At 45.1% G+C, this 25,298-nt stretch overlaps 1 protein-coding gene across 1 annotated transcript in view; it reads left to right on the forward strand.

Annotated features, from left to right (window-relative positions):
• Positions 1–25,298, forward strand: part of LOC147711121 (uncharacterized) — a 638,193-nt gene that overhangs the window by 578,253 nt on the left and 34,642 nt on the right. Inside the window, exon 12 of the mRNA XM_086921927.1 lies at positions 17,178–17,275. Coding sequence (XP_086778053.1) covers positions 17,178–17,275 — 98 coding nt within the window. The remainder of the gene's footprint in view (positions 1–17,177; positions 17,276–25,298) is intronic.

The following is a 25,298-nucleotide window of genomic DNA, read 5'->3' on the forward strand; positions in this document are numbered from 1 at the left end:
TATTTTTCCAGAGACATGGAAAAAGGTCTCGATCCTTCCTCTATTAAAAAAATACTAATTTGCATCCTAGTGACCATAACAATTATAGACCTATTGTGAGGATTCCTTTTCCAGCTAAGGTCCTAGAGAGGATCATAAACTCCCAACTCACCACATATGTGTCCTCCGAAGACCTTCTGGACCCCACACAATATGGTTTCCGTCAAGGACATGGTACGGAGACTGCCCTTGTAATGGCAGCAGAGGAGCTTCGTACCATGCTGGATTCGGGTGCAAGGGCCGCCTTGATCCTATTGGATCTATCGGCGGCCTTTGACACAGTGAACCACGATATGCTTATCAAAAGGCTACAAAAAGTGGGAGTCAAGAACTCAGCCTTAAGCCTGATTAAATCCTATTTAAATAACAGGCAACAATATGTTTAGATTGGAGACTCCTGCTCAGAACAGTTTACACTACCATGTGGGTAGCCGCAGGGCTCATTATTGAGTCCTACTTAGTTCAATCTATATGTGACCCCTTAGCTGATTTCATCAGGCAGTTTGGCTTCTCATTGGTCTCCTACCCAGACGATACTCATATTGTGGTGTCCATCTCAAGCAATCTGGAGGATACCGCTGCTTCCTTTAATCAATGTATGTCTCACGTAGACCACTGGATGAGCTCAAACTGCCTGAAGCTCAATGGAAGTAAACAGAGGTTCTGTTGATGGGATCCAATACCTCTTTTTGGTCACAGAACTGGTGTCCTCTGGACATGGGAACTCTTCCTACTCCAGTGCACAAGTTTAAGAACCTGGGCATCATCTTTGATGACAGACTTACCTTTCATCATTACATTAATAAAGTTGCCTCTCAGGTTCATTTAACACTGAAATTAATTTGGAAAGTGAGACCATTTATTCCCCCAGATGCAGTAAAAACACTAGTGACAAGCTTAGCAATGTCCAGACTAGACTATGGAAATGCCCTTTATTTGGGCATTCAGAAGCAGCACTTGCTGAAACTTCAGCGGGTGCAAAATGCTGCTGCCAGGCTGCTACTGAACATTCCTATGTACCAGTCCATTTCTCAAGGCTTAAAAACTCTTCATTGGCTCCCGGTAAAGAGAAGAGCGTAGTTCAAATATCTATGCCTAGCATATAAAGCTGTTCATGGAACAGGCCCTGTGTACCTAACACAGTATTTTTCATGGTACCATCTTTGTAGAACACTACGCTCAGCGCACAGTAAACTTCTTCAGATACCCAAATTTAGGAAAGCTCGCTGGGGAGGATGCAGTTTTATCCTGAACACCAGAAAATTGTGGAACATGCTCCCTCTAGCCAGTAAAAACTGTCCAACTCTGCTTTCCTTCAGAAAAGCGCTGAAAACTTGGCTCTTTTCAAACTAAATCCTTTTCCTTCTTTCATTACTGGCAGATTCCTCCGTCGCAGACCTAGACGTCCTTGGGCATTCGAGCGCTATATAAATCTCAAAATCAATCAATCAATGAATTAAAAGTCTGTTTACCAGTTTCACAAGCAGTCAGGCACTAAGAGCATGGGTAACTAAGGGCAGGCGTTGACCTGTTCCACATGCAAGGAAAAATTCCCTTCCCACAGATTCCTCTCCCAAATTAGACTACTTGGAACCTTACTCTACCAGTGGAGAAGGCCAATTGTTGGATCTGCAAAACTGGCAGGAAAGTCCATCTAAATTCTCATGATTCATTTTTGCTTTGTTATCTACTTTGAAATATAGGTCTTGTAATGAGATAGACCATCTCAACAACATGAGATTCTCACCCTTCATTGCCATCAACCATTTAAGTGGCTTGTGATCTGTTGGGACCACAATCTTTTTTTCAAATTTTTCATTGTATTTTAGGATGCATTTTTATTCCATTTGCGATAAACCTTGGTAATACCAAGGTTTATTTGCGATAAAAATCGCGGCAGGTCAGCGATAAATTTTTGTCTCTAACCAAGCAATAGCGATAATTATCGCTATTGCTTGGTAATATGCCCCATAGTATACCAAATACTTTGTTGGGTGCCTCTAAAGTTCCTTCACACTCTTCTCCTATTAAGAGGAATGCATGTCCAAACAGAACCTCAAATGGACTTAATCCAACTCTTTCCTGTGGAATTAGTCACTAGGCAAACAAGATACAAGGCAGACAAGATATCACTTCTTCCCAAGATCATCTGACAGAGATCAAATCATGCTCATATGGGTTTTGTCAAACCTTACCAGCACCCCATTGGTCTGCAGAAGGCATGCCTTGGAGAAGTGATAGGTCACACCAGTTTGCTCCCACATCTCTCTCATATAGCAGGAGATAAAGTTTGGTCTCCACTTCGAAATCACTGTTTTAGGAAATCAAACACTAGAAAAGATCCCTAGGAGTGCTCTTGCAAATATCTCGGCAGTTGTGATTCCCATGGTTGCTACCTGTGGATACCTATTACCATTATCCACCACAACCAACAAAATATACCAAAAATGTCAATGCCCACCTACTCAAATGGAATGCTTCTACTGGCAGTGGCACTAAGGGTGCCTTGGACCTACCTTTTGACATAACATTAAAATGGCACATAGGACAGGTTCCTCAAAAACCTTGTGTTGCAGTGCATACCTGGCAATTAGAACAAAGAGTCCAACCTATCATGGGTCTTATTTTCTGCCCATCTGATATGCCAAGGGCGCCTTGAGGGACAATGACAGCAAAAAATATATGTGCACTCAAGGAACTTCTAGCCTCTTGAAAGATGCTGGCTCCGACTCACGGGGTCAATATACAGCAGTCTATCTTCCCAGCCAACATAATGCCTTCCAACCACTCCTCTGCTGACCTGTTTATGCGTTTCCTTCCAAAGTCTACTAAGTATAGGGCACTCAGCTTCTCACGTCAGGTAGGTATTGCCTAAGTACACTACCCACTACGCTCTGAGTCACTCTATTACTGTTAACTGGTTATGGGCAATAACATCCTTGGCCTTCATCCCTCTCACCCTTTCATTTCAATCATGCAACACAATATGAATCCAACTTTTTTAACACATCCATTGTCTTGCCTTTTTTGGTACTGAGCTGGCTGCTCCCAAGCGGTGTGATCAGAGCTTCCTTCATTCGTTCATAGTTTATCTGCTCAGCTCGTAGCTGATCAGCTCAGGCAATCTCCCAATGACATTTCTTGTATGGACCAGAGACTCATTATAGTAGCTGCCTTAGACATCAGCCAAGATTTACAAAGATTGTGCATCAGGGTTGAATCACTTTTTTGACACAGCCATGATGTAACATCTTTTTTTGTATATACAAAGCCAAGCAAATCTCTATTTGTAAGAAAAAATAATGCTGTGCAGCATGTTACACTGCCTTGCTTCTCTTTGTTTTAGGTAAATGTTCCATGAGTGGTGCATGGGCGATCCCAAGCAACCACGTATTGATTTTGACTTAAACCCATATTTACAAAGAGATGTAGCCATGGGTTTGCACCAAAATGGTGCACTTGCCTGAGGTTGGTGTACTGAGGAAAAATATGTTTATTTCGCCTTGTGTCTTTTGCCTGCCTTTCTATTTCATTTTCTTTTCAGCCTTCCCCAACCCTTTTCCTCTGCCTCACCCACCTCCTTCACTTTTATTCATGGCAAGCTAATCCTAACTTCTCCTTCTTGAACTCTGTGGCCCTTTCCTTGGCCATAGCTTTCTAGAGCACCAAGTGTAAGTTCCAGCTCTCGACTAAACTCAAGGGAATATCTCCTGGAGTGAGTGACCTTCAATTAAGTTGTGGAGCAAGTGTCTCAAGGAAATACTGGAAAGCAAATGTGGGGATATACTTGGGGTGTGTCTGGGCAACCCCGATGCTAAGGGGCTTGGAGATCCTTGAACCACAGTATTCCTGAGTTCTTATTATGGTCCCCAGATCCATCACACTGTCCTCTCTACCACCCGTTTCTCAAAACCTACCAGGATCTCTCTCTATATGTGTTTTGAGGAGCCCTCCACCTGCTCTCCAAACACAGATCCCTCAACTGATCTATAGTCAGTGTGGGAAGGTCCTCTCCCACCAACCTTTTATCAATTTTGAAGGCAATGCTAGATTTAGGCTGAACTTTTTCAGTACAACACAGTTTTAACTGGAATTGACAATTCTACCCTACTTGCTGCTATATGTAGGGCCTCATGCAGATTAGTCAGGTGCTACTGTGCCCAATCATGGTAGTTGTCATGTGCCAATGATGTTCTGGGGTCCATCACACTATAGCTTTGCAGACGGAGCATTACTGCGCTTGATTCTCGGGTCAGCAAGGGTGAGAGGTTAAAGTCTTCTCAGGGCGGTGGTGTAGTTGACAATAGATCAGGACTCAAGAGCAGACCAACAGAGACAGTAAAGTATTATCCAGCCTAGTACTTGTCCTTTGAGTAAAAGAAAGTACTTTAACGACCCATCAAACATTAATCTGACACAGATTAATTTGGAGATTGAGATTCAGGGTTGTAATCACATTTGAATCTTGAGGCGCTACACCCTTCAGTACCCTGCTTCCGCTAATGGAGTTCTCCAGCATCTGTAATCCCTGGCTTTTAATGCGAGATAAGACACTCAGTAGGCATAGGTGCCGTTCACTCAACCACCTCCAAGGCACAGTTGCACCAAACTGTTTAGTTCTGTTTCACCTCTTGATGGTTACTCGTAAAAAATCTTAGTATATTCTGCAGACCTTGGTCTGCTACCCTATCTTTCATTCTCTCATGGTTGTCAAGATCTACACTTACTTGCGTCTTGCTGTTGCTGTCCAGACGGGCATGGGACCTGCAAACACGGCTTTTGAGTTATCGGGGCAAGAGTGGAGCTAGGGCCACATCTACGACTTCACTTGGATCTTGACAACTTGAAGATTTTAGTGCTTTGGGTCGCCTGCTGCCGCTCTGTCTTAAACGGTTAAGGACTTTGTAGGCCAGGTGCAAGCTCGATGCTGGTATTGCAGGTGCAGCCTCCAGACCTATTTTGACCTAAAAGCTTAGGCAGCTGTGGCTTCTGGAATGTTGATAGAGTGTTCTGTATCAGAAGTCAGCAGTGGCAGCACCATTCTCTCATCCGTGGCAGACTACTCATCACACATGATGCTTCATTTCTGTATTAGTTTGATGTGGTTGAGAGCGACAACTGCTTAGAAGACAGGAGCACCCGTACAACACGCAAGTTCTTGATGCAGTAATCGAGGATGAAATACAGGACCTACAGGACCTGTCTAGAAACTTCCTCACTTGAACAAGCAAAACTTATTTCCCAATACTTACCCTTGCTATTTACAATTTTCACTGCTCTGGAAAAACGAATCATCGTTTGGCTAAAAAGGAGAACACTGAATGTCCAAGGGGAGCCCTATCTCGATACTCTTTCACTTCATTGGCTGGTACTTCACCATCTAATTGCAAGGATGCAGTCAATACGCTTCCACTGTTTGAAGAAGCAGTATCTACCCTCTACCATATGCCATGCTAAACCAGGGGCAATCTCAAATGTTTCTCAGTGGTTTGAATCCTGAGACTCTCATCACACAAAGGCTTACCACCATATATGTACCACACACACTCTGCACATAAGTGCACCGGTCATATGCGCACAGAAAGTCAAACACAGCACCGCACACATTAAGTGGAATTGTACTTGAGGGGTCTGTAGACTACCTTCTCCTTGACACTAAGGAAAAGGTGTAGTCACACTACAGAGTCCCAAAAGCTTTGTATGCTGTCACCATTACTTTGTGACTTTCTCAGGGCATATACCGTAGTCCTCCCTTCCCAATTGGGGCACTCTTGGTGCATCCCTTCAAGTCACAAAACAGGTTCTTGATCTTGCATTACCAGGGGCAGGCCTCGGCCTCTGTGCACATGGAGATTAGCATGATGTTTGGGCCACTGAAAAAGTCAGGATACTAGCAGTAAGGCACTCAGGGCAGGTGAGAATGCCTGGGCTGTACTAGTCTTGTATTGTATCAGGCATTTTTCCAGTGAGCTGGAGCCACTGGAGCTCGGTTTTGAAAGCCCAAGGTCGCTGCTGGTGTCTCATCCACTTCCCCAGCTCCCTGAAGAGACTTCTTGCAGCAGGCATAGGGGGCTTCAAGCAAGAGAGGGAGAGATGGATGGAGAGAGAGAGCGTGACCGATCTAAGAGGGAGAAGAGAGAGAGAAAGGAGAGAAAGGATGGATGGAGAGGGAGAGAGTAATTTCAGGAAGGGCGAGGGAGTGGTTTTAGCATTTTTGCCAGGACTGATTCTGTTTCCATCATCCTGCCCTTGTGCACGCCCATTCAACAGGAATGGTATATTCAGGGGTGTCCGGCAAGGCTCAAGAAGGGGGGGGGGGGGGGGGGGGTGCATGGTGGTAGTGGCTGGGGTTAGCGGGCTGCTCAATAAAAGTAAAAAATACAAAACCTACCTTGCCACTGTTGCCGGGTCCCACGTCTTCTCTCCTGCTCGCCTGTGTCTGTCTCCAGATCGGAACAGGAAGCAGGCAGCCAGGCTACCACCCCTAAGCCAATCACAACACTCCAATGGAGCGTTGGGATTGGTCTGAGTGCAGTGACACGCTGCTCAGCCATGGGCTGTAGGGGTGGGCATGTTCTCCTTGCAGGCTGTAATCCTGCCTGAATGGAGAATTGGTGAGTGCGCAGGACTTTTTGGGGGGAAACAACCTTTACAACGCAACTTTTACACCGCACTACCATTACAACAAAACTTTTACAACGCAACATCCATTACAACGCATGCATTTACAACGCAACCATTACAACGCATGACACTACAACGCACACCACTACAACGCATGCCATTACAACGCAGTCATTACAACGCATACCATTACAACGCATAGCATTACAACACATAGTACCCTTACACTATCCAACACTTACCCTACATTTGCACCCCCTGGAGTTAGAATAGTAATTTTTGTAATTTTTACCCCTACACTATCCAACACTTACCCTACTGTTGCACCCCCTGGAGTTAGAATAGTAATTTTAACCCCAACACTATCCAACACTTACCCTACTGTTGCACCCCCTGGAGTTAGAATAGTAATTTTTACCCCTATACTATCCAATACTTACCTTACATGCAATGTAATGTTATGCGTTGTAATGGTATGCGTTGTAAATGTAGTATGCGTTGTAGTGGAATGTGTTGTAAAGGTAGTCTCAAAGAATTTGTTGTAATGGCATGCGTTGTAATGATATGCGTTGTAATGGATGTTGCGGTATAAAAACTTGCGTTGCAATGGTATGCGTTGTAAATGTAGTATGCGTTGTAGTGGAATGTGTTGTAAAGGTAGTCTCAAAGAATTTGTTGTAATGGCATGCGTTGTAATGATATGCGTTGTAATGGATGTTGCGGTGTAAAAACTTGTGTTGTAAAGGTAGGCGTTGTAAAAGTATGCGTTGTAACGTCATACATCCCTTTTTTGGGCGGCCCAAGAAGGCTGACTAAACAGTTATTGCGCACAAGAGTGCCATCCCCTCACACACTGCTGCAGCAGGAGGAAATAAAAAAATGATAATTGCATTCCGTTTTTTGTCATTTCATTTTTATATTTCTTTGCTGCTCCTGGCAGTGGGGCGACTCTCCTCCGCCTAAGTGGAGGAGCCGCCCTCGTCCCAACACTGACATACAACCTTTACAGAACTTGGGGAGAGCGCACTTCTTTTTGTCTAAATGTTGCCCTCTTGCAGCAGACTCACAGTTTGAAAAATATTGTGTTACTTTTGATTAAACCAGCATGAAAAGTACAAAGATAATGTAATGCATTTGATTTCGGCAATGCACCCCAACTGATGTGGTGCCTAACTAAATATGCTGTTTATTTAGTTATTTATTGAGTTAGTCATTTACTTGTGTATTTACTTATATAGCAGCAACAGAAATATTTCAAAAAGAAAGACTGTATAAAGGTAGCCTTAAAGAGTGCATAGTTCAGTGAGTAATGGAGAGTGGGTTGACCATTTTTGGTGTGGCCAGTAGGTGCCATTGTACGTCTAATTGATGGAGAGGATAATGTTCGTCTAAGTACATATCTGTATCTAGTTATAAACGTGTGCATTAATGTGAACTTTCCAATGGCTCTGTGCACAGTGATTGCTCTTGGCGTCTATCTTTTTCTATACGATACGATAACATCTTTTTATATTATTATTATTAAAAATCATTTGATCATTACACCATCAACTTTCTTTTTTGGCCTGATTACAACCTTTTTATAGGTCTATCCCATCTTCCTTTATTTCAAGAAAACCTTTTCCATAGTCCTTTTTAGGGCAGAATATATTTTTTCCAAATGGAAGACTTTTCTAATTTTTAGAGCCCATTCCAGGACTGTGGAATGTGTAGCATTCTTAGTGAAACGTTCCAATAGAATTGTTATTGTATACTCATGCCTCAACGTTCTGTATGTGGGAGTTGGGGAGTTAGTGTTAGACATCTCTTGAAGGTGGTTGTTCAATCTGTCTTCCATCATTAAATCATCTACTATCAACTTCTATGTTTATCTGGAATACTTTAGAATGCTTCCTGGATTTTCATCTCTGCAACTATTCATCTTGCACTGAAGAACGAATAAAAATAGCCATTAATGTATGTATTTTTTGTCCAAAAATGTATTTACATTTCCAAACAAAAACGGCAGTGCAGGACAGGCACATATTACATTATTGTCAATCGATTACATGTTAATCACATTTTGAGAGAGTTACACAAAGAGTAACACTCTAAGAGGGCACATTTAGAGGCAAGCTCTTGCCTGTTGTCCTAGCTAGGGCAGTCTTCTCTGTCTCAGGCCTGTCAGGAATCCAATCCGAATTGGCCCACTTGCATAATTTACCTATCCAAATGGGGGGTGTTAATGCTTGCCCCCATGAACAACCACCACTCCAGTCATGTACTGTCCCCCTGGGGGGATGACGAGTGGAGAGGGCTATCTGCTACCAACTGGAATGGCCGGACGGGATTATGTGTGGTTCAGAAATCTGGATCCTTGGAATGTTCTTACCATGCCTCCCCTCACACTCCATATCATATTTCTAGGGAAACCCTACCCATAAACTTGTGTACTTCTTTTACTATGAGGGAGTAGTGATCAATGCAGAATCTAAATTCATGTAAAGTTGCTGCTTTTTTGATCTGTGGGCTACGTCCATTTTGGCTGTCAGACAACCCTTACCCAACAGACTAACTGCTCTTAGAGCTCCCGACTCCTCTGGTAAGCCCAGAAGTGCTATTGTGGGTGTAAAGTCAATGGACTTACCCAGTAATGCGGGAAAGTGAGATGCATCTGTGAGTCTGACTGTCCGATCTTCTAACCAGTAGCATTGCCTACATCTGCGGACCCTTTGGTTTCCACTCGCTTAGGCGGGTGCTCCACTTTGGTCGTTCTGCCTTCTGGGTTTGGTTCAGCTTTAGAACTTTTTGGCCCATATGCATCAAAGCAAAAACCGGTCGCAAACGGGCAGATTCTCAGAATCTGCCCCTTTGCGACCGGTATTTTTGCATTTGGGATGCATCATCCCAAATGTAAAAATCGCAATTTAAGTAATCTCTAAATTGCGATTACTTAAATTGCCATTGCATTTAAGGAATCGCAAATTGAGATTCCTTAAATGCAATGCATTAAAGTAAAAAAACTAGCGATTTAGCTCCCAGGAACTTCATGCACTCTGCCCCGTTTTGGGCGAGTTGTGCAGGCACAGTATTGAGGTAGATAGTAAGAGCTGGGAGTGCAGCTATTGTCCTTTTAGGTCAAGGGCTTGGACGGAGGCTCAGGAGGTGGGCTCTTCTCTGAACCTTGTCCTAGTGAACTGTAGGTCACTTAGGAAACACAGAGTGGAGATCTACGACCATCTGTTGGATTGTCAGGCAGATGTAATGTTCCTCACTGAGACCTGGCTGGATGAGGACTCAGCACCTGAAATTCTTGAGGCACTCCCCAGTGGCTATGGGATCATTAGGGTAGACAGACCATCCAGCAGAGGAGGGGGGATTGTGATCATTTTTAAGCATACCATCCTGTGTTCTCTTGAGCCGGTCGATATTGCAGATAGCGAGGCTGGTCTCTTTACGATCAGGACGGCCACAAATTACATCATGAACGGGCTCCTGGTCTATAGACCTCCTGGACCTCCCACTCGCTTTTCACCCAGTTTGATTGAGTGCCTTATACAACCAGCACTTCAATATGGGAAACTCTTAGTGTTGGGTAATCTCAATCTGCATCTGGATGACGCAATAAATGCTAGGGCTCAAGAGTTAAGTCAGGAAATGGCTACTTTACAACTTATCGTAAAATCCGAACTTCCCACTCATCAGCTGGGTCATCTTCTTGACCACAACTGGGGTGCTATTGCTGTGAAGCCCCCACTTCCTGTTTAATGGTCTGATCACTTTCTGATCTCTTTTTCGGTGAGGATGCCCAGGCCTAAGGTATGGGTGAAAGCCAATTTGAAGATAGCATACAGGAAGTGGGCTGGCTTCTCTCAGGAGAATTTCAATAATGCCCTTTTACAGGGTGGGCTGCCGGGGGGATCGGATGCTGAAGGTGCTTGCGAAGCCTAGGATAGGTGTATCACGGAGGCATTGGACAGCACCGCTCCCTGGACATTAAAAATGCCGGGAAGAGAACAAAAATCTGCATCCTGGTTTAACATCGCATTGAGAACGGCTAAAGCAGACTGTAAACACCTTGAAAGGCGGCGGAGGAAAGATTTCTCTGCCCAGACGCAAAGTGAGTATAAAACGACCCTGAAGAACTATTATGCGCTTAACAGAAGGGCTAAGGCATCTTATTATCAGGGAAGAATTGAGACGGCTGAAAACTCAGCAAAGGAATTGTTCAGGGTCTATAAAGAAATATCCTCCCTAGCGAAAGTGGCAGCACCAGTGGTTGGCTCAGAAGAGTCATGCAACTGTGTGGCTGATTTATTTGCAGACAAGGTGGAGAAGATTTACTCCACCTCTCCTGTCTCTGCTCGAGTAGACCACAGGACCTCTGGGGAAGTGGATCATGCTCTAGAGATAGATTGTATTGATAATTTCATTGTCCCCCCCCGCCCCCAGTCCCCCCCCCCCAGAGACTCTAACTAAAATTATCACCAGTGTTAAGTCAGGTTCTCCCAGAGATCCCTCCTCCCCTAAGGTGCTTAGAGGGAGTATTGAGACTCTGGAGCCTGGTATTAGACATCTCTTGGAGCTGTCCTTTATGACAGGAACGGTGCCAAAAAGATGGAAGGAAGTAGTTGTTCTTTCGCTACCTAAGAAACCCCACATTAGTCTAGACCAACTAGATAACTTGTGTCCTATTTCCTTGCTTCCTTACTTTGCTAAAGTTGCGGAAAAGATAGTAAATATGCAACTTACTGCACATATTGGCAAACAAAATCTCTTCACCCCACTCAGTCCGGTTTCCGGGCCCGCTATTCTACGGAACCCGCCCTGTTATATTCTATAGAAACCATTAGAAAATGTGTGGATGCGGGACAGACAGCGGCCTTAATTCTGTTAGATTTAAGTGCCGCTTTCGACACTGTTGCCCATCACACCCTGCTGAATTGTTTGAGGAAAGGAGGTGTGCCAGGTAGTACTCTGAGGTTGATGGAATCTTTCTTGTCTGAGCGTCGTTTTCAGGTGATGCAGGGCTCCCACTATTCCAAAGTTATCAAACTTGAACAGGGGGTGCCTCAGGGATCTACCCTGAGCCCGAACCTGTTCAATCTCTATGTTACACCTCTAGCTGAGATTGCAGAAAAATTTGGAATCACGGTTGTGTCCTATGCCGACGACACTCAACTGGTGGTCTCCCTGCCACAGGCACAGGATACGGCAGCCTCCAATTTCGTGGCGTGTATGCAAGAACTGGCACTGTGGATGGCGAGTAATTGCCTGAGATTGAATGGTAACAAGACTGAGGTGTTTGTAAAAAGGAAAACTCCATCAGTGTGGTCATCGGCATGGGGGCCCCAGAGTTTGGGACCCACTCCCTTGCCATGTGTACAGGCTAAGAACCTTGGGGTTTGGCTGGATACCAAGCTCTCTTTTGAGCATCATACAGGCGGGTGGCAGGCGCCTGTTTTGGAGTCTTGCGGGGACTTCGGAAACCTTGGATGTGCTGCCTACTGCAGCCAGGAAGACCATGGTGCATGCCCTGGTGACATCGCGCCTGGGTGCTAAATGCGTGCAGTGTCGCCAAGGTATGCAGAATGCTGCAGCTTGCTTGTTTCTTATGCTTTTGAGGAGAGCCTCTTCTAAGAGGGCGCTGGCCTCCCTTCATTGGTTGCCCATTAGGGAGAGAGTTTGTTCAAGGCATTGTGCGTTTGTCAGCGGATCATAGGAAGGACTGGCCCCTCCTACTTGTTTGACTTACTCACTCTCTACTCACCAACCCGGCAACTCAGATCGAGTGGTACGGGTCAGGTGTGTGTTCCTACCATTAAGAGAGCTAGGATGGCTGGCCGTTCCTTCCAATATGTGACAAGCTTCCACAGAGCCTTCGGCTGGAGGATTCAGATGTTGCTTTCCGTAAAAAACTGAAAACTCATTTATTCCCCTCTGCATAGCTCCCCTCCTTTTAGGATAGGTTTGTTTAGATGCCGAGCATAGACTGCACCGCAGCGCGGGGATGCGCTGGCCTAGTCTAACCAGGCGCTTTATAAATGTGATTATTATTATTATTATTATTATTATTATTATTATTATTATTATTATTATTATTAACCCGTTGGCTGCGCCGCCGATTTTGCTGGAGTGCGGCAAAGGTATGTTTCTGTCTCCAATTGCCCCATAATATCTGAAGCAAGTATTACTCACTTGTGTTGATATTTTATTATTTTATTTACTTTAAAAAGAGCATAACCCATCCCATATACAAAAGAGTTTTGAATACGCCTTAGATTTGAATTTACAGGGATTCTGTTGATGTCTTCATTAATATTGTACAAGGCCTTCTAAATACAACGTCGTTCCCAATTCTTCTGCCCAGTAAGACGCTAAGCTTTCAGAATCTGGTGCTTTGATGGTGATTAATAATTTACATACCCGTCCAATGTAGCTCTTGCTGGGAGCATGTCAGAATCCTCTTTAAACATTCTGTACAATTAATCAGTTTATGCTTACTGTAGCAACTAATCTGGAGGTATTTAGGAACCCTAATCTATTTTCAGTACCATCATTTTCTTGCACCTCTCAAATGAAAATATCTCTCTCTCTGTTCACATATGTGTTTCCAGTAGCCCCTTTTTAGGTCGAGCCTAGCGTTGCAGCACATGCGCTGCTCGCTCTGCGAGGCACATTGTAGTAGGGACAGATGTGGAAGTGCAGTGGAAGCTCCGCCCATATTTTGCATTGGCTGGCGACATCGTCCATGGTAAATGCTGGCTTCCGATAGATAATGAGGCTTCTTAGTCCGGCCTTGTTACCGCCTGTCTCCTTTTGTAACTGCAATCAGGACTGGATCGTTTACTTGCGACATTACACGGTCTTCTTCATTAGTCGGTAAGCACTATATTTTTATCACACTATATTTATGGCCACAGCTTGTCTGGTATTTGTATTCAGGGTTTTAGCACGCAGCTGTGGAGCCTGAGATCCAGGTCAGCAGAGCCATTGTAGAGTCAGAGAACCAGGTCAGCAGAGTTGCTGTGGAGCCAGAGAACCAGGTCAGCAAAGCTACTGTAGAGCCTGAAAGCCAGGACAGTAGAACAGCTGTAGAGCCAGAGAGCCATGTCAGCAGAGCTGCTCTAGAGCCAGAGAACCAGTTCAGCAGAGCCGCTCTAGAGCCTGAGAACCGGGTCAGTAGAGCTGCTCTAGAGCCAGACAACCAGCTCAGCAGAGCCACTCTAGATCCAGAGAACCAGGCCAGCAGAGCCAATCTAGAGCCAGAGAACCAGGCTAGCAGAGCCGCTCTGGAACCAGGGAACCAGGTCAGCAAGCTGCTGTAGAGCCTGAGAACCAGGTCAGCAGAGCCGTTGTAGAGCCAGAGAACCAGGTCAGCAAAGCTGTTGTAGAGCCAGAGAACCAGGTCAGCAGAGCCGCTCTAGAGCCAGGGAACCAGGTCAGTAGAGCCGCCCTAGAGCCAGAGAACCGGGACAACAGAGCTGTTGTAAAGCCTGAGAACCAGGTCAGCAGAGCTGCTCCAGAGCTAGAGAACCAGGTCAGCAGAGCTGCTCCAGAGCCAGAAAACCAGGTCAGCAAGGCTGCTAAAGAGCCAGAGAACCAGGTCAGCAGAGCTGCTGTAGAGCCAGAGAACCAGCTCAGCAGAGCTGCTGTAGAGCCAGAGAAACAGGCCAGCAGAGTTGCAGTAGAGTCAGAGAACCAAGTCAGAATAGCTGCTGTAGAGCCAGAGAACCAGGTCAGCAGAGCTGTTGTAGTGCCTGAGACCCAGGTCAGAACAGGTGCTGCAGTGACTGGAGAGGTACAAACGTAATCAGACACAGAGGAGGTGCAATGATTCAGCGTAATATGGCGCATTCTGTCGCAATCTTTTGCTATTTTGTCATTTTGCAACACAGTAGTACTGTCTGGGCAAACGTTTCTCCTCATTAACAGCACTCCAACACCTGAATACAGCTGTGAGCAATGAAATGGTGACAGTTAATCTTTGCAAAGAGTCTGTCCCTCAGGGGGACCTCGGCTGATGCTTTTTAAAGCCTCTTTTGATCCATCTGAGCTCAAATCAATGTTTGCAACTGATACGGAAGATCTGAATCACGCGGCAAGCGTGGAAAATATGTAAATACTCAGAGAACGCGGCAGCCACAATATTGCGTTATTCTAGTGGTCGTGCCTATGAGCTAAGACTTGTAGTGTAATGGCCTTGATTTACTGACTGTGTTGTAAAACCACGTAACTGTCCCCCAGAAGAATATTTGGGCAAAAAATTACCTTGAAGTACTGAATAAGTGGTACTGATGAAGTAAGGAAAAAAGTGGAGGCCAGGCAAGGTCACTGAAGTCAGGAAGGAATGGGCAGTTCTGGACAGCATTGTCATTCTCCAGGTAGGAATTCCCCTGCAGGGCAGCGCAAATTAGCTGGAATGAAACAAGCATTTGCAATGCAATAGGTCTCTCATTTACACAAGTTGAAGCTATTGGTATTGTAAACGACAAAGTCTTTTATTCATGTTTTAAAAACCAAAACATAAATAAAAGGCATTGTCACTTACAATGCTAATACCTCAAGCTTGCGTAAATGTGAGACCTATTGCATTGCAAATGCTTGTTCTTATCATGGCTTATAAATATTTGTAATTTCTGCGGAAAGCATTGGGTTACTCCATAATATAATGTAGCTGTGCTCTTTATTAATTTTCAACTGTATGTTCCATTGTGCATAATTTTGACATTTATTCCCAGAAAGTCTTGTAATTAACCTTCTTGTAAAATGTGGGATTGCCCAGCAGCAACGACCGGCCCAGGTAAACGTGGTGCGGCAGGGGTAGGCGCTGAAGTCAACAGACGATGAAATAGGTATAATTAAATAAATAATATCTATTCCGTCCCCTGCCGATCCCTGCTCACCGCGCTTGCCTGTGCCGGCCGCTGCTGTTGCCAAGTGTAGCTGCTAAGCACCGATTATGCTGATCTTTGGTCATTGGGAGTATCCTAGCTAAGGTATATACTTTTGAGTTATGCTTCTGGTGCAAACAAGCAAGACAACTTTAATTTGCCAGTTATGGGTAATAATGTGCACAACACATGGATCCTCCATGTTCAAAGGACCATTTTCTGAACGTCACAGAAACAAAAAAGCTGTTGAGAGCACAACATGTTTTTTCTGCATTGCTATCTTTCACTGGCAAATTTCAGTGGGATTGCGCTTTTGAGCCGGAATCATAATTCAGTTATAATTATTTTTTTTCTTCAGTACACACACACATCACCCTATTACCCCATCATAAGTTATATTAAACATTCTAACAATATATTTGATGAATTGTATATTTTACGCAGGTTTTATTCACTATTTGTATTGATTTTTGTGTTTTGTGGACCTTGAGGTCAGAAATAAACTAGAAATTGCGTACTGTATTCCATTCACCATCAGCCGCAAACTATCTTAGAAGAGTTGGTGGATCTTAAAGTCAGTTGTTTCAAGGCAAGAACTGAGGGGCATATTATCAAGGGGGTTTATCTCCGCTTTTTTGGCTTTAAAAGCCAAGAAAGCGGAGATAAAATTATCTCCCTATTACCTAGCTGCCGCTAACACCAGTTAGCCACAGCTAGTAGGAGATAGCGACCATCTTGGGCCCCACTTTGCATGTCAGTGATATTTATCACTAATGAGATGCAAAGTGGGCGTGCCAAGATGTTAGAGACTGAAAACAGTCGCTAACATCGCTATCTCCTTTTACCAACTATGAAATGAAATGAAATGAAATTTGATTTGTAGAGCGCATGGCTGCCCGAAAGCGTCCCAGCGCTTGCTTAGGGAACCCGTCCTGGTAGTCCCCTGCGAGATAACCCATTACTGGGCATCCCCAAGGTGAAAGCCAGGCATCCCGCTGCGAGGGGCCGTTGTGGAGATTAAGCAAGCTATTGCCCAGAGTTACAGAGTGGGACTCCATGATTGGAATAGGCACCGAGGCGAGAATTGTCAGGCCCGGGGAAATTTGAGCCCAAGACCCGCAGAGGCGGGGAATTGAACCCTGGTCCGGGCCAGACCTCTGCATCAGGGTCTGCCGCTCCCACCACTTGAGCCACACTTTTCCACTATTGGAGATATTCGCGCTAAGCGGGAATATCTCCAAAAGCTAACACCTGCCCTGAGCAGTTCTTAGCCATGTTATCCAATGGGAGGTGGATAACATGGCTAAGAGCATTAGCTCGCTAATGCATGAATATCGCGGACTTTTCAGCGATATTCATGCTTTGCGGCGATTTTTACCGCATGTGCGTTAAACCTTGGTAATACCAAGTTTATTTGCGGTAAAAATCGCCGCAGCGCTGCGGTAAATGTTTGTCTCTAACCAAGCAATAGCGATAATTATCGCTATTGCTTGGTAATATGCCCCTGAATGCTTTTATGTGATAGTTTTTCAATTGATTGAACTCTGAAGACTGTCATACTTCTTTGATGAATGCCACAGGTGCACAAACTCTTTATGAATTGTTTGTTAATATATTTTACTCGATTTCATCATTTTGCAGGCAGCTGGTGCCTAAAAATATTGCAGAGGAGCTGGATCCAACTTTTAAATCAAAAAGAAAGGAGTTTCAGCCTGACGTGCTCACTGGATGTTCACAAGGTAATTTATTCAAATATTATGTTCAGTTTTCTGAAATAAAGACATCCATTATCTTTACAAGGTAGATAGGCTTTGCAGTTGATTTGGGGCATGGGCACTGCATTTCTTTCTACTTCATGTCTGCGCAGACATCCTTTCCTCTACATATGAAGAGTTATGTCTGCAATTTGACAATTTCAATTCCACCTTAGGGCCTTCATTGGATTAGACGGGGCAAAAAAAGACTCCATTGCCGAATGAATGACATCAAGCGATCTCATGGCAGTGCCATTCATTACAACCTTGTGTAAAAAGTAGCCAGTTATCCCTAACAGTAGAGATTCAGAGACCAGTAATGCAGAGTCAGGCACAAGTAGATTGCAAATTTCGTACTGCCTTGACAGTTTTTCTCCACACAAATTTCACAAGATAATACCCGTTGAAATGTGTGTGAGTTAAAAAGCAAGATTACAAGTTTTGCACCTCAGAATGCGGGATACAAATGTGGTAGTACCAGGGCATCCCCTGTTCAGTGGGTAGAACTATTATTGAGAAGGTAACACCGCTTGACAGGTAGAGGAACCTGGATTAGGAAGGTACCACACTCAGGGTGGGGGCAGAAACCCACCTGCAATATTGTAACTCTCTAGTGGCATTACCTCCTGCTATTACCCTAGTCATGGATTGAGGCTCCCAGTAAGAATTCAGATCGACCAAATCTAGTAACATTGATGATGTAAATGTGCCTAAAAGGTGGACAGGAGTGACAACTGGTGGTCTGTCAAATTTAAATCTGCTAAACACTTCCATAGCCCCGGCTCCCTCGCCCACCCTTGAGTGCCACAGGGATTTATCTTCAACATTGTAGACCTTGGACGCTACAGGTGCTTGTGGACTGCGTCAACCAGAATGGTAGCCAATTGCTTAGCTCCCAAACCCCACAGCACAGGTGAGATTGTCAGTATAGACTACTTTAGAGGGCACCGAGCCATGGAATAGGAGTCTCGTTCCTCTCAGCTATCACCTCCTTTGATTTACGATGCTGTATAATTGACCCATCCTTAGTGTTTGGTTTGATCTTGATTTGATTTCTTTATAAAGTGCATGTACAATAAGAGGCTGTGAAGGAAGGAGCTTAGAAAATGGTCACACAGAGTGAGAAGGACCGGAGTTTAAGTCTTAGGTGTCTGAGAGACCTCCCTCCTGTCTGTGCACTTTTTCCTAGGGACCCTCAGCAGTAGCATTCTTTCAAAATTAGAGAGAACAGGCAGAAACACAGGGGAGGAACATAGTGAACTGATCTTAAATTCAAAACTGTAGAGACATGCATGCATTGACAAATACACTTTAATGGATTCGCTGCTCCACAGCAAGTCGAAGGAGTACTCTATCAGCATGTGACAAATAATATTAACCTCTTCGCTGCGGCGCCTATTCCGCCGCAGCGCTAAGGGGGCGGGGGGGGCGCACGGCACGCTCATGCTGGTGATGGAACCGCTCCGTCACCACCCTCGGTTGAGCTGTGCTGATGATGGAGCGGTTCCGTCATGGCCCCGCCCGCTAAATAGAACGCGCCGCGCAGGGGCATCAGGCGGGCCATGACGGAACCGCTCCGTCATCAGCACAGCGCTACCGCGGCTGATGACGGAGCAGTTCCGTCATCAGCACGGAAAGAGTTATTTTTCGGGTAAGATTAGGCCAGTAGCAACATTTTACCCTACAGCTGTGCCAAAGCAAAGGCTGGTAGACCCACATGCAAACTTTTACAATGACCAGCTTCCACCAAGCAGAGGAAACTACCACATCAGCATGATGCTCTTTCGGGAGAAACGTGAGTTCTTCTGAGAGTTTGTAAAATGTAAAAGCATGTAGAACAGATTATGTTAATCTGTGCACTCAAAGGGAGCTCTTGTTCAATTATGTCACTCATGGATTTGACCTTGGCAAACTTTGACAAGATCGGAACTCTCACACTTGTATTCCAAAGGAATCTGTGCAGCACTCTTTTTTGTATGAGTGCACCAAGCCACAATTGTGTATCACTGGCCACGTCAGAGCTCTCTCTGTGTAGTTTCCCTTCCCTGTTATTTCGCCTGCTCTGCTCTTGGTGCATTTCAGCAATGGATGAGCTGGACAGTTGCTGTCCTCTATGACCACACCTGGGGCCATATTTAAAAGCCTCTTTCACTGGGTTTGCATCACAAAAGTGAGTTAAACATGGTCCACATGTTTTTATATGATTTACTTTCCAGCACAAAACTGGAAAGTTGCCTGAAAGTAACACGATTGATTCAGATGCCCCATCCATCACCACCCCCTTTTGTACCGCTTTTGGCCTCCATAAGTGTAGCAGGGTAGGCTCAGATGTGAGTCCCTTGCTCACTTTGCCACTGGATTCAAGCAAGCCGGGTTGAAGACGGCTGGAATACCAGAAACCGGTCCTCGGAAGCTTGTTTCCGGTCCAGGCAAGACATGGCTTGGTAGTTCGGGCTGGACTGTTCCCATGAGGCACAGGGTCAGACTGATTTGCATATAGCCATGTTTGAACTGGGGTGGCAGAGTGGGCTAAAGAACGATGATGGATTAAACCCAGATCTTTTGACTGGGTGTGAGTGTTTGATTGATTCAGATGCTCCGTCCATCACCACCCCCTTTTGTACCGTGAAAGTAACACGAAGCAGTACAAAGAGCTATTTTGCATAACTGCACAAGTTCCATGGGTGGTGTTAGACCTGACATCATTGGCTTGAGTCTCTCCTCCATTTTTTCTGTTTGCCTCCACTGTTTTTCGATGTTTTGCTGGTATATGCTTTGGGCGTGGTGTCACTGCTGATCAGTGCCATAGCGCAAGTGCTCCCTAGGTTAAATTGATGTATCTATTGTATCCATGTTTGGCTTATTTGGTTTACTGTCAGTCCCTAGTCTAGTGCACCAGGAGTGCCAAGGCTTGTAAAACCAAATGCCGCTCGTGGGCTTGCAGCACGTGTTGTGCCACCCACAAAGAGCGGCCTCGTAAAAGAATGTCTACGGGTCGGTCATTGCGAGACCCACGTGCAGCCTGTTGCTGTCACGCAGGCTGCGCGAGTATACCTACTTGCCAGCCCCTCAAACCTTCCCTTGACTTCATGTTAGCCACCCCTATGGTAGGCCCACGGGCAGGGTGCATTGTAAGTATAAGGTAGGACACGCCTGACCAAGTTGGCATGTCCTAATAGTGAATTACAGCCATCTTCGTTCTTCACTATTGCGAGGTAGCCTGCTCTCCATTAGTTAGAATGGGCCGCCAGGATTATTAATGCTATGATCCTAGTTGGCTCGGGGAGCATGGTGCAATGTCGAGTTTGGTATCCCTGAACTCGGGGTTTAATTACGCATCCGTTGGTATGGATGGTTTTTGGGCTCTGGGTTCGAAAATAGCACTTTTAGAAAGTGTCTATTTTCTTGTCTAACCATATCTGGTTTCTGCTGGTCTTGCGTGTGTGTGACAGGAGCTGGGTGGCTCCAGAGGTCTGGATGAGTCAGTGTGGGATGAGTGGGACATTTGCGTTGAGAGTAGGGGGAGAGTAGTTGCTGATAGCCTGCCCTGCCTGAAACAATGCTGGCTCCACCTCCTGCCAAGCGACTGATGGCTCTGTGCCTGCCATGGACGATCCTAGCCCCACCTCCTGCCAGGAGGCCGATAGCTCTGCTCCTGCCAGTGACAATGCTGGCTCCACCTCCTGCTGGGCGTCTGAGGACCCAGCCCTGCTCAGTGAATAAGCCAGGTGCTTCTGCCTGGCTCCACCCACAACAGACCCAGGATGTTGGGAAATTCCCCTGCATGGACAAAGGGATCAAAGCCGGAAAGGGGTATAAGAGAAGGACCCCTGAACTACGAAATCAGATCACTTCTGACAAGGAACCCTGTAACCAAGGACAAGAGGCCTGCTGATCTGAGGACTTGCCTACCCCTTCTGCCAGTGTGCTGTTTGCTGGGGGGAATCCTGCAGTGCTTCTTTATTTTTGCCAAGGAACCAGGAGAGAGGAACTGTGTGTGTACTCTCACGCTTGCTAAGAAAATCTCCAAGGACTGGAAGAGTGCCAGTCTCCTGCTGAAGTCACAGGGCTAAAGGACTTCATCTGCTTAAAGTGCTATTTTGCTGGAACTGTGAATCCAGCACTTCTGAAAGAGCCGGCAACCTCGACGCCGACGGACGTCGCCGAATCCAGCTCGAAATAGTGGGTAACGGCCCCAGTGTCCCGCTTCCTCGACGACCGGCCGCCGGGCCCGACCGACGCCAGCAGCAATGGCAGTGAGTGGGAGTACGGCTCCAGCTCCAAGGGACCTCGTGTCCGCACCGCTGCTGATCCCATCAACTGTGTGCCCTCTCGACGCCGTGAGCGCTGCTCACTCTGTGCAACCGCATCATCGACAACGACGCCTGCTGAGGCCTGATCGACACCGAAGACGCGACGCCGGATTGCTCGACGCCGCTGATCATCGTGTGCTTCATTTTCCTAAAGGTACTGTGTTGTTGGGGGTCCGTGTGACTCCGGGCTCGACGGAGCGCTCCTCGCGGTCGACGCCGAACCTTTGGATTAACTTTTCCTCGACGTCGTGTAGCCCCCGTGTGGGTTACCCTGTTGCTAAGAACTGTATTGCCAAGAAGAAGATTTACTTGGATACTAAAGACTTTTGTGCTAACGAAGAAATTACCTTTGAACTATCCCTTTTCCCTTCCCAGAGTATTTATTAAGATTGTGTACATTTTTTGTCGTTATTTGGTCTTGTGCTAAGCCTTATATAAAAATACTTATTTTTATAATACTACTGTGTTGTGTCCATTTGTAGTGTATTCACTTTATTACTGTATGTGGTCATAAATGCTTAACACACAACCTCTGAGATAAGCCTGTCTGCTCTGCCAAGCTACCAAGGGGGTGAGCAGGGGTTATCGAAGGGTGTGATCCCCTTGCCCTGACTAGAAAAGGTGTGTCCCTATTTGTCAGAAGTGCATACCTCTGCCAACTAGAGACAGCCGGTTCTAACAGGTGGTACATGGGCATTCCGTTGCATCGACCCCTTTATTTTACTGAAACCCCTGTATACTAACAACAATAAGCATGTTTTATTTTTTCAGCAGAAAATAACACTACTTTGAAGCTCCTCTGTACAGCACACATCCACAGTGGGAAAAGTTCTATACTTAGTCTAAGTATAGTATTTTGTACGGAAGAGTATCCTTCCAGTATAAGCCCTACTAGACTTGCTCAGATACCTTTGCATTACCGTGCAAAGTTGTGTATGTGGCGGTCTGCAGCCTTATTGTGAGCCAGCAGTAGGACGAGAGCAGGATAGTGTCATATCTCTGTAGATATGGCGCTTTCTTGCTTTCTCCCTGCCACGCAATGCTGCGCAGCAACTTTGGTTGTGTGACAGTTTGGTAAATCTGGGCCCTAGACTCCAGCTTTAGGTTCAAAGAAGTTGAAGCAGAGGACCAAGAAAGAGTGTCATTCCCCTCGCTTTAGACTGTCAAACAAATTCAGTCACCTGTACTCCTATGGAGTGAAACAGCGCTGGAGTAGTACACGTAATTGACTTTCATGCCTACTCCCTATCCCATTTAACTCCATCCCAGTATAAAACCACAAACCCATTCTTAGAGTTTATGCAGTTTATGCAGCGAGGTGACCATGAAAAGAGTTTTCCCACTTATTGCCTGTCTATAGAACTCCTGAATTAAATTTCACGCATGTGTCCATCGGATGGTGCTGACTACTTCACAATTTTGAGCTAGGAGCACCTTCCAACAATCCAGGTAAGATATTATGCATTCAATAGAGAGTTCATTTTGAAAAATACAAGTGCACACATTCTGATTCTCATCCAGGGACAGACATTTCAACTGTATTGCATTGTGGTTAAATGTATATAATGCTCCACATTCCTGACAAAGTACTTAATTGCTTTTGTAGACAAAAATCACTTTACTGTGTTGACTACACTTCTTAAGAAGTGTATGGATTTTGGGTGTGGCCTATGTTGAAAGTGTTTTGTTGTCGCAAAATGACCAGACTGGTGCTCCTATTGTGTCACAGGTAGCTTCATTTGAGCGTGAAGTAGAGGCCAGAGAAATGACAGAAAGTGTAGCTTACAGAGTAGCATTGCATACGAATAGAGGGGTGTGATGCTGGTATGCCCACTGGGTGGAGAGTTTGGATGTGTGTGATGACAAGAGTCGTGATCTTATTATGTTACAAGATCATGTAACAGCACTCTTATGTAGAGTGGGTGAAAGAGGAGTGAATAGAAAGCTATGCATGTGATCGGCTCGACGATACTTGTGTGGGAGATTCGTTCTGCTTCTTGAAAGTATATTATCTTCGATCATCTGTTGCAGTAGAGATAGGTCTTAACAGCCTTCCTGAAATTTAGTTGGTCTTAGGCATTTCTCCACCTTACTAAGACGGCGTTCCTTGGATTTTTTCTGTTAATTAAGAGAATGAGGTCCCATCAATGTATGACTTCTTGTAAGGTGAGTTGGTCAGCATGAATGCCAAGTTAGAGTTCTGTTCTACACATTTCTTTGAATTGTTATGAGTGAAGGGTGGGCTATTGGTGAAGATTGCTGTTTGAGCAAAGCTGGGTGTTATGAATGAGAAGAAGCCATCCATAGGCAGCCTGCGAAGTTGGCTGATGTGATGTGATCATGTAGGAATAGTTCGATTAGCTGTGAGGCTGCTGCATTTTGGATTTGTTAAAGTCTTAGTATAGAAAGAGTTGTCCTTTAGACTGTTCAGATGGGACAAATCAAGGGAGTTGGTATCCTGGAGCAACTTTAGGAAGCTAGATGCCAGATGTGTCAAAGTTTGCTTGTTATATAAGGGGATTCTAGTAAGATGGGTCACTTAAGGGATGAGTGATAGTTCTAGCACATAATCAGTCACAGGTACCTTACCTCATTAGATGTGCCAGATAGAGAAGGGCTGGTAATGCTTTGATTCTCCACAGGTTATGAAATATTTTTCCGAAGAGTGCAGAATTCATTTAATCTGCAGCTCAAGTCAGTGGTCAGCTCACAAAACTCATAGGTCAGGTGGTTCTACCAGTTTCAGGATGATCTGTATGTCAGCTGTCTAAATGTTTTGTAAGTTAAGTTGAGGATTGTATATGCCCAGTAGCTGGTTAGGCTGGGCATTGAAGAGAAGTGGAGAGATGATGTTGCCTTAAGGTACCCACAGCCAATGTGCAGAAAAAGGCAAATGAGAAAGGAGCTGGATGTGAAGTAATACTTGCTCAGTTGAAAAAGTAGAACGATATATTGTTCTAGAAGTTGCTGACTTGTTCTAGACTCAACTAGGAGTAATTGTGGCGCCTTGTGTCAAGGACAGCAGTTGGTCAATCATACATACCGCAGGAACACTATAACACCATTTCTATTCAGAAGTGGTCTTCAGGCCATCCCCGACTGTGATCAGGGCAGATTTACTGTCTCTGCCAGGATAGACACCTGTATGATTAGACAGCAGATTAATGTTTCCACACAGTTGGAGATTTGAATGAAAGTTGCTCTTTCGGTTTTCATTAAACTGGCTTTTGGAGATGATTTGGTAGATGGGTGGATCTGCTAGCTTTTTAGGTTTTTCTTCTTGATGGAAGGCCTGATGAATAAGCTCTCTAGGTCGCCAAAGTAGGAGCACGTGGATAGGGAAATATTGATAATAGTTATTGCTGGGTTGACTGCATTTGTAGTGACTAGGATGTCCTCAAGTTGCCAAGCCAGTCATGGTCACAAGCAGTTCATTTCCCTTGGATATCAAAGCAATGCAAGTACATCAACTTTACATCTGGAGTGGATATAATGGACCGGTGTCCGGTAAACCTCTCCTGGCGTACATTGAATGGACCCATGCTAGGAATAGACGACCCTGCCAGACATAGCAGGTGCATTTTTATGAGTTCCTCTTACACATTTCCAGGAGGCTTTACACGCACAAAACCTCTGGACTAGTGTTATTAGAGTCCTTTATTGAAAGCTATGCTACAATAGAACAGATCCCAAGT

This window comes from Lissotriton vulgaris, chromosome 5 (assembly GCF_964263255.1).
Source record: "Lissotriton vulgaris chromosome 5, aLisVul1.2, whole genome shotgun sequence".
Classification (NCBI taxonomy): Eukaryota; Metazoa; Chordata; class Amphibia; order Caudata; family Salamandridae; genus Lissotriton; species Lissotriton vulgaris.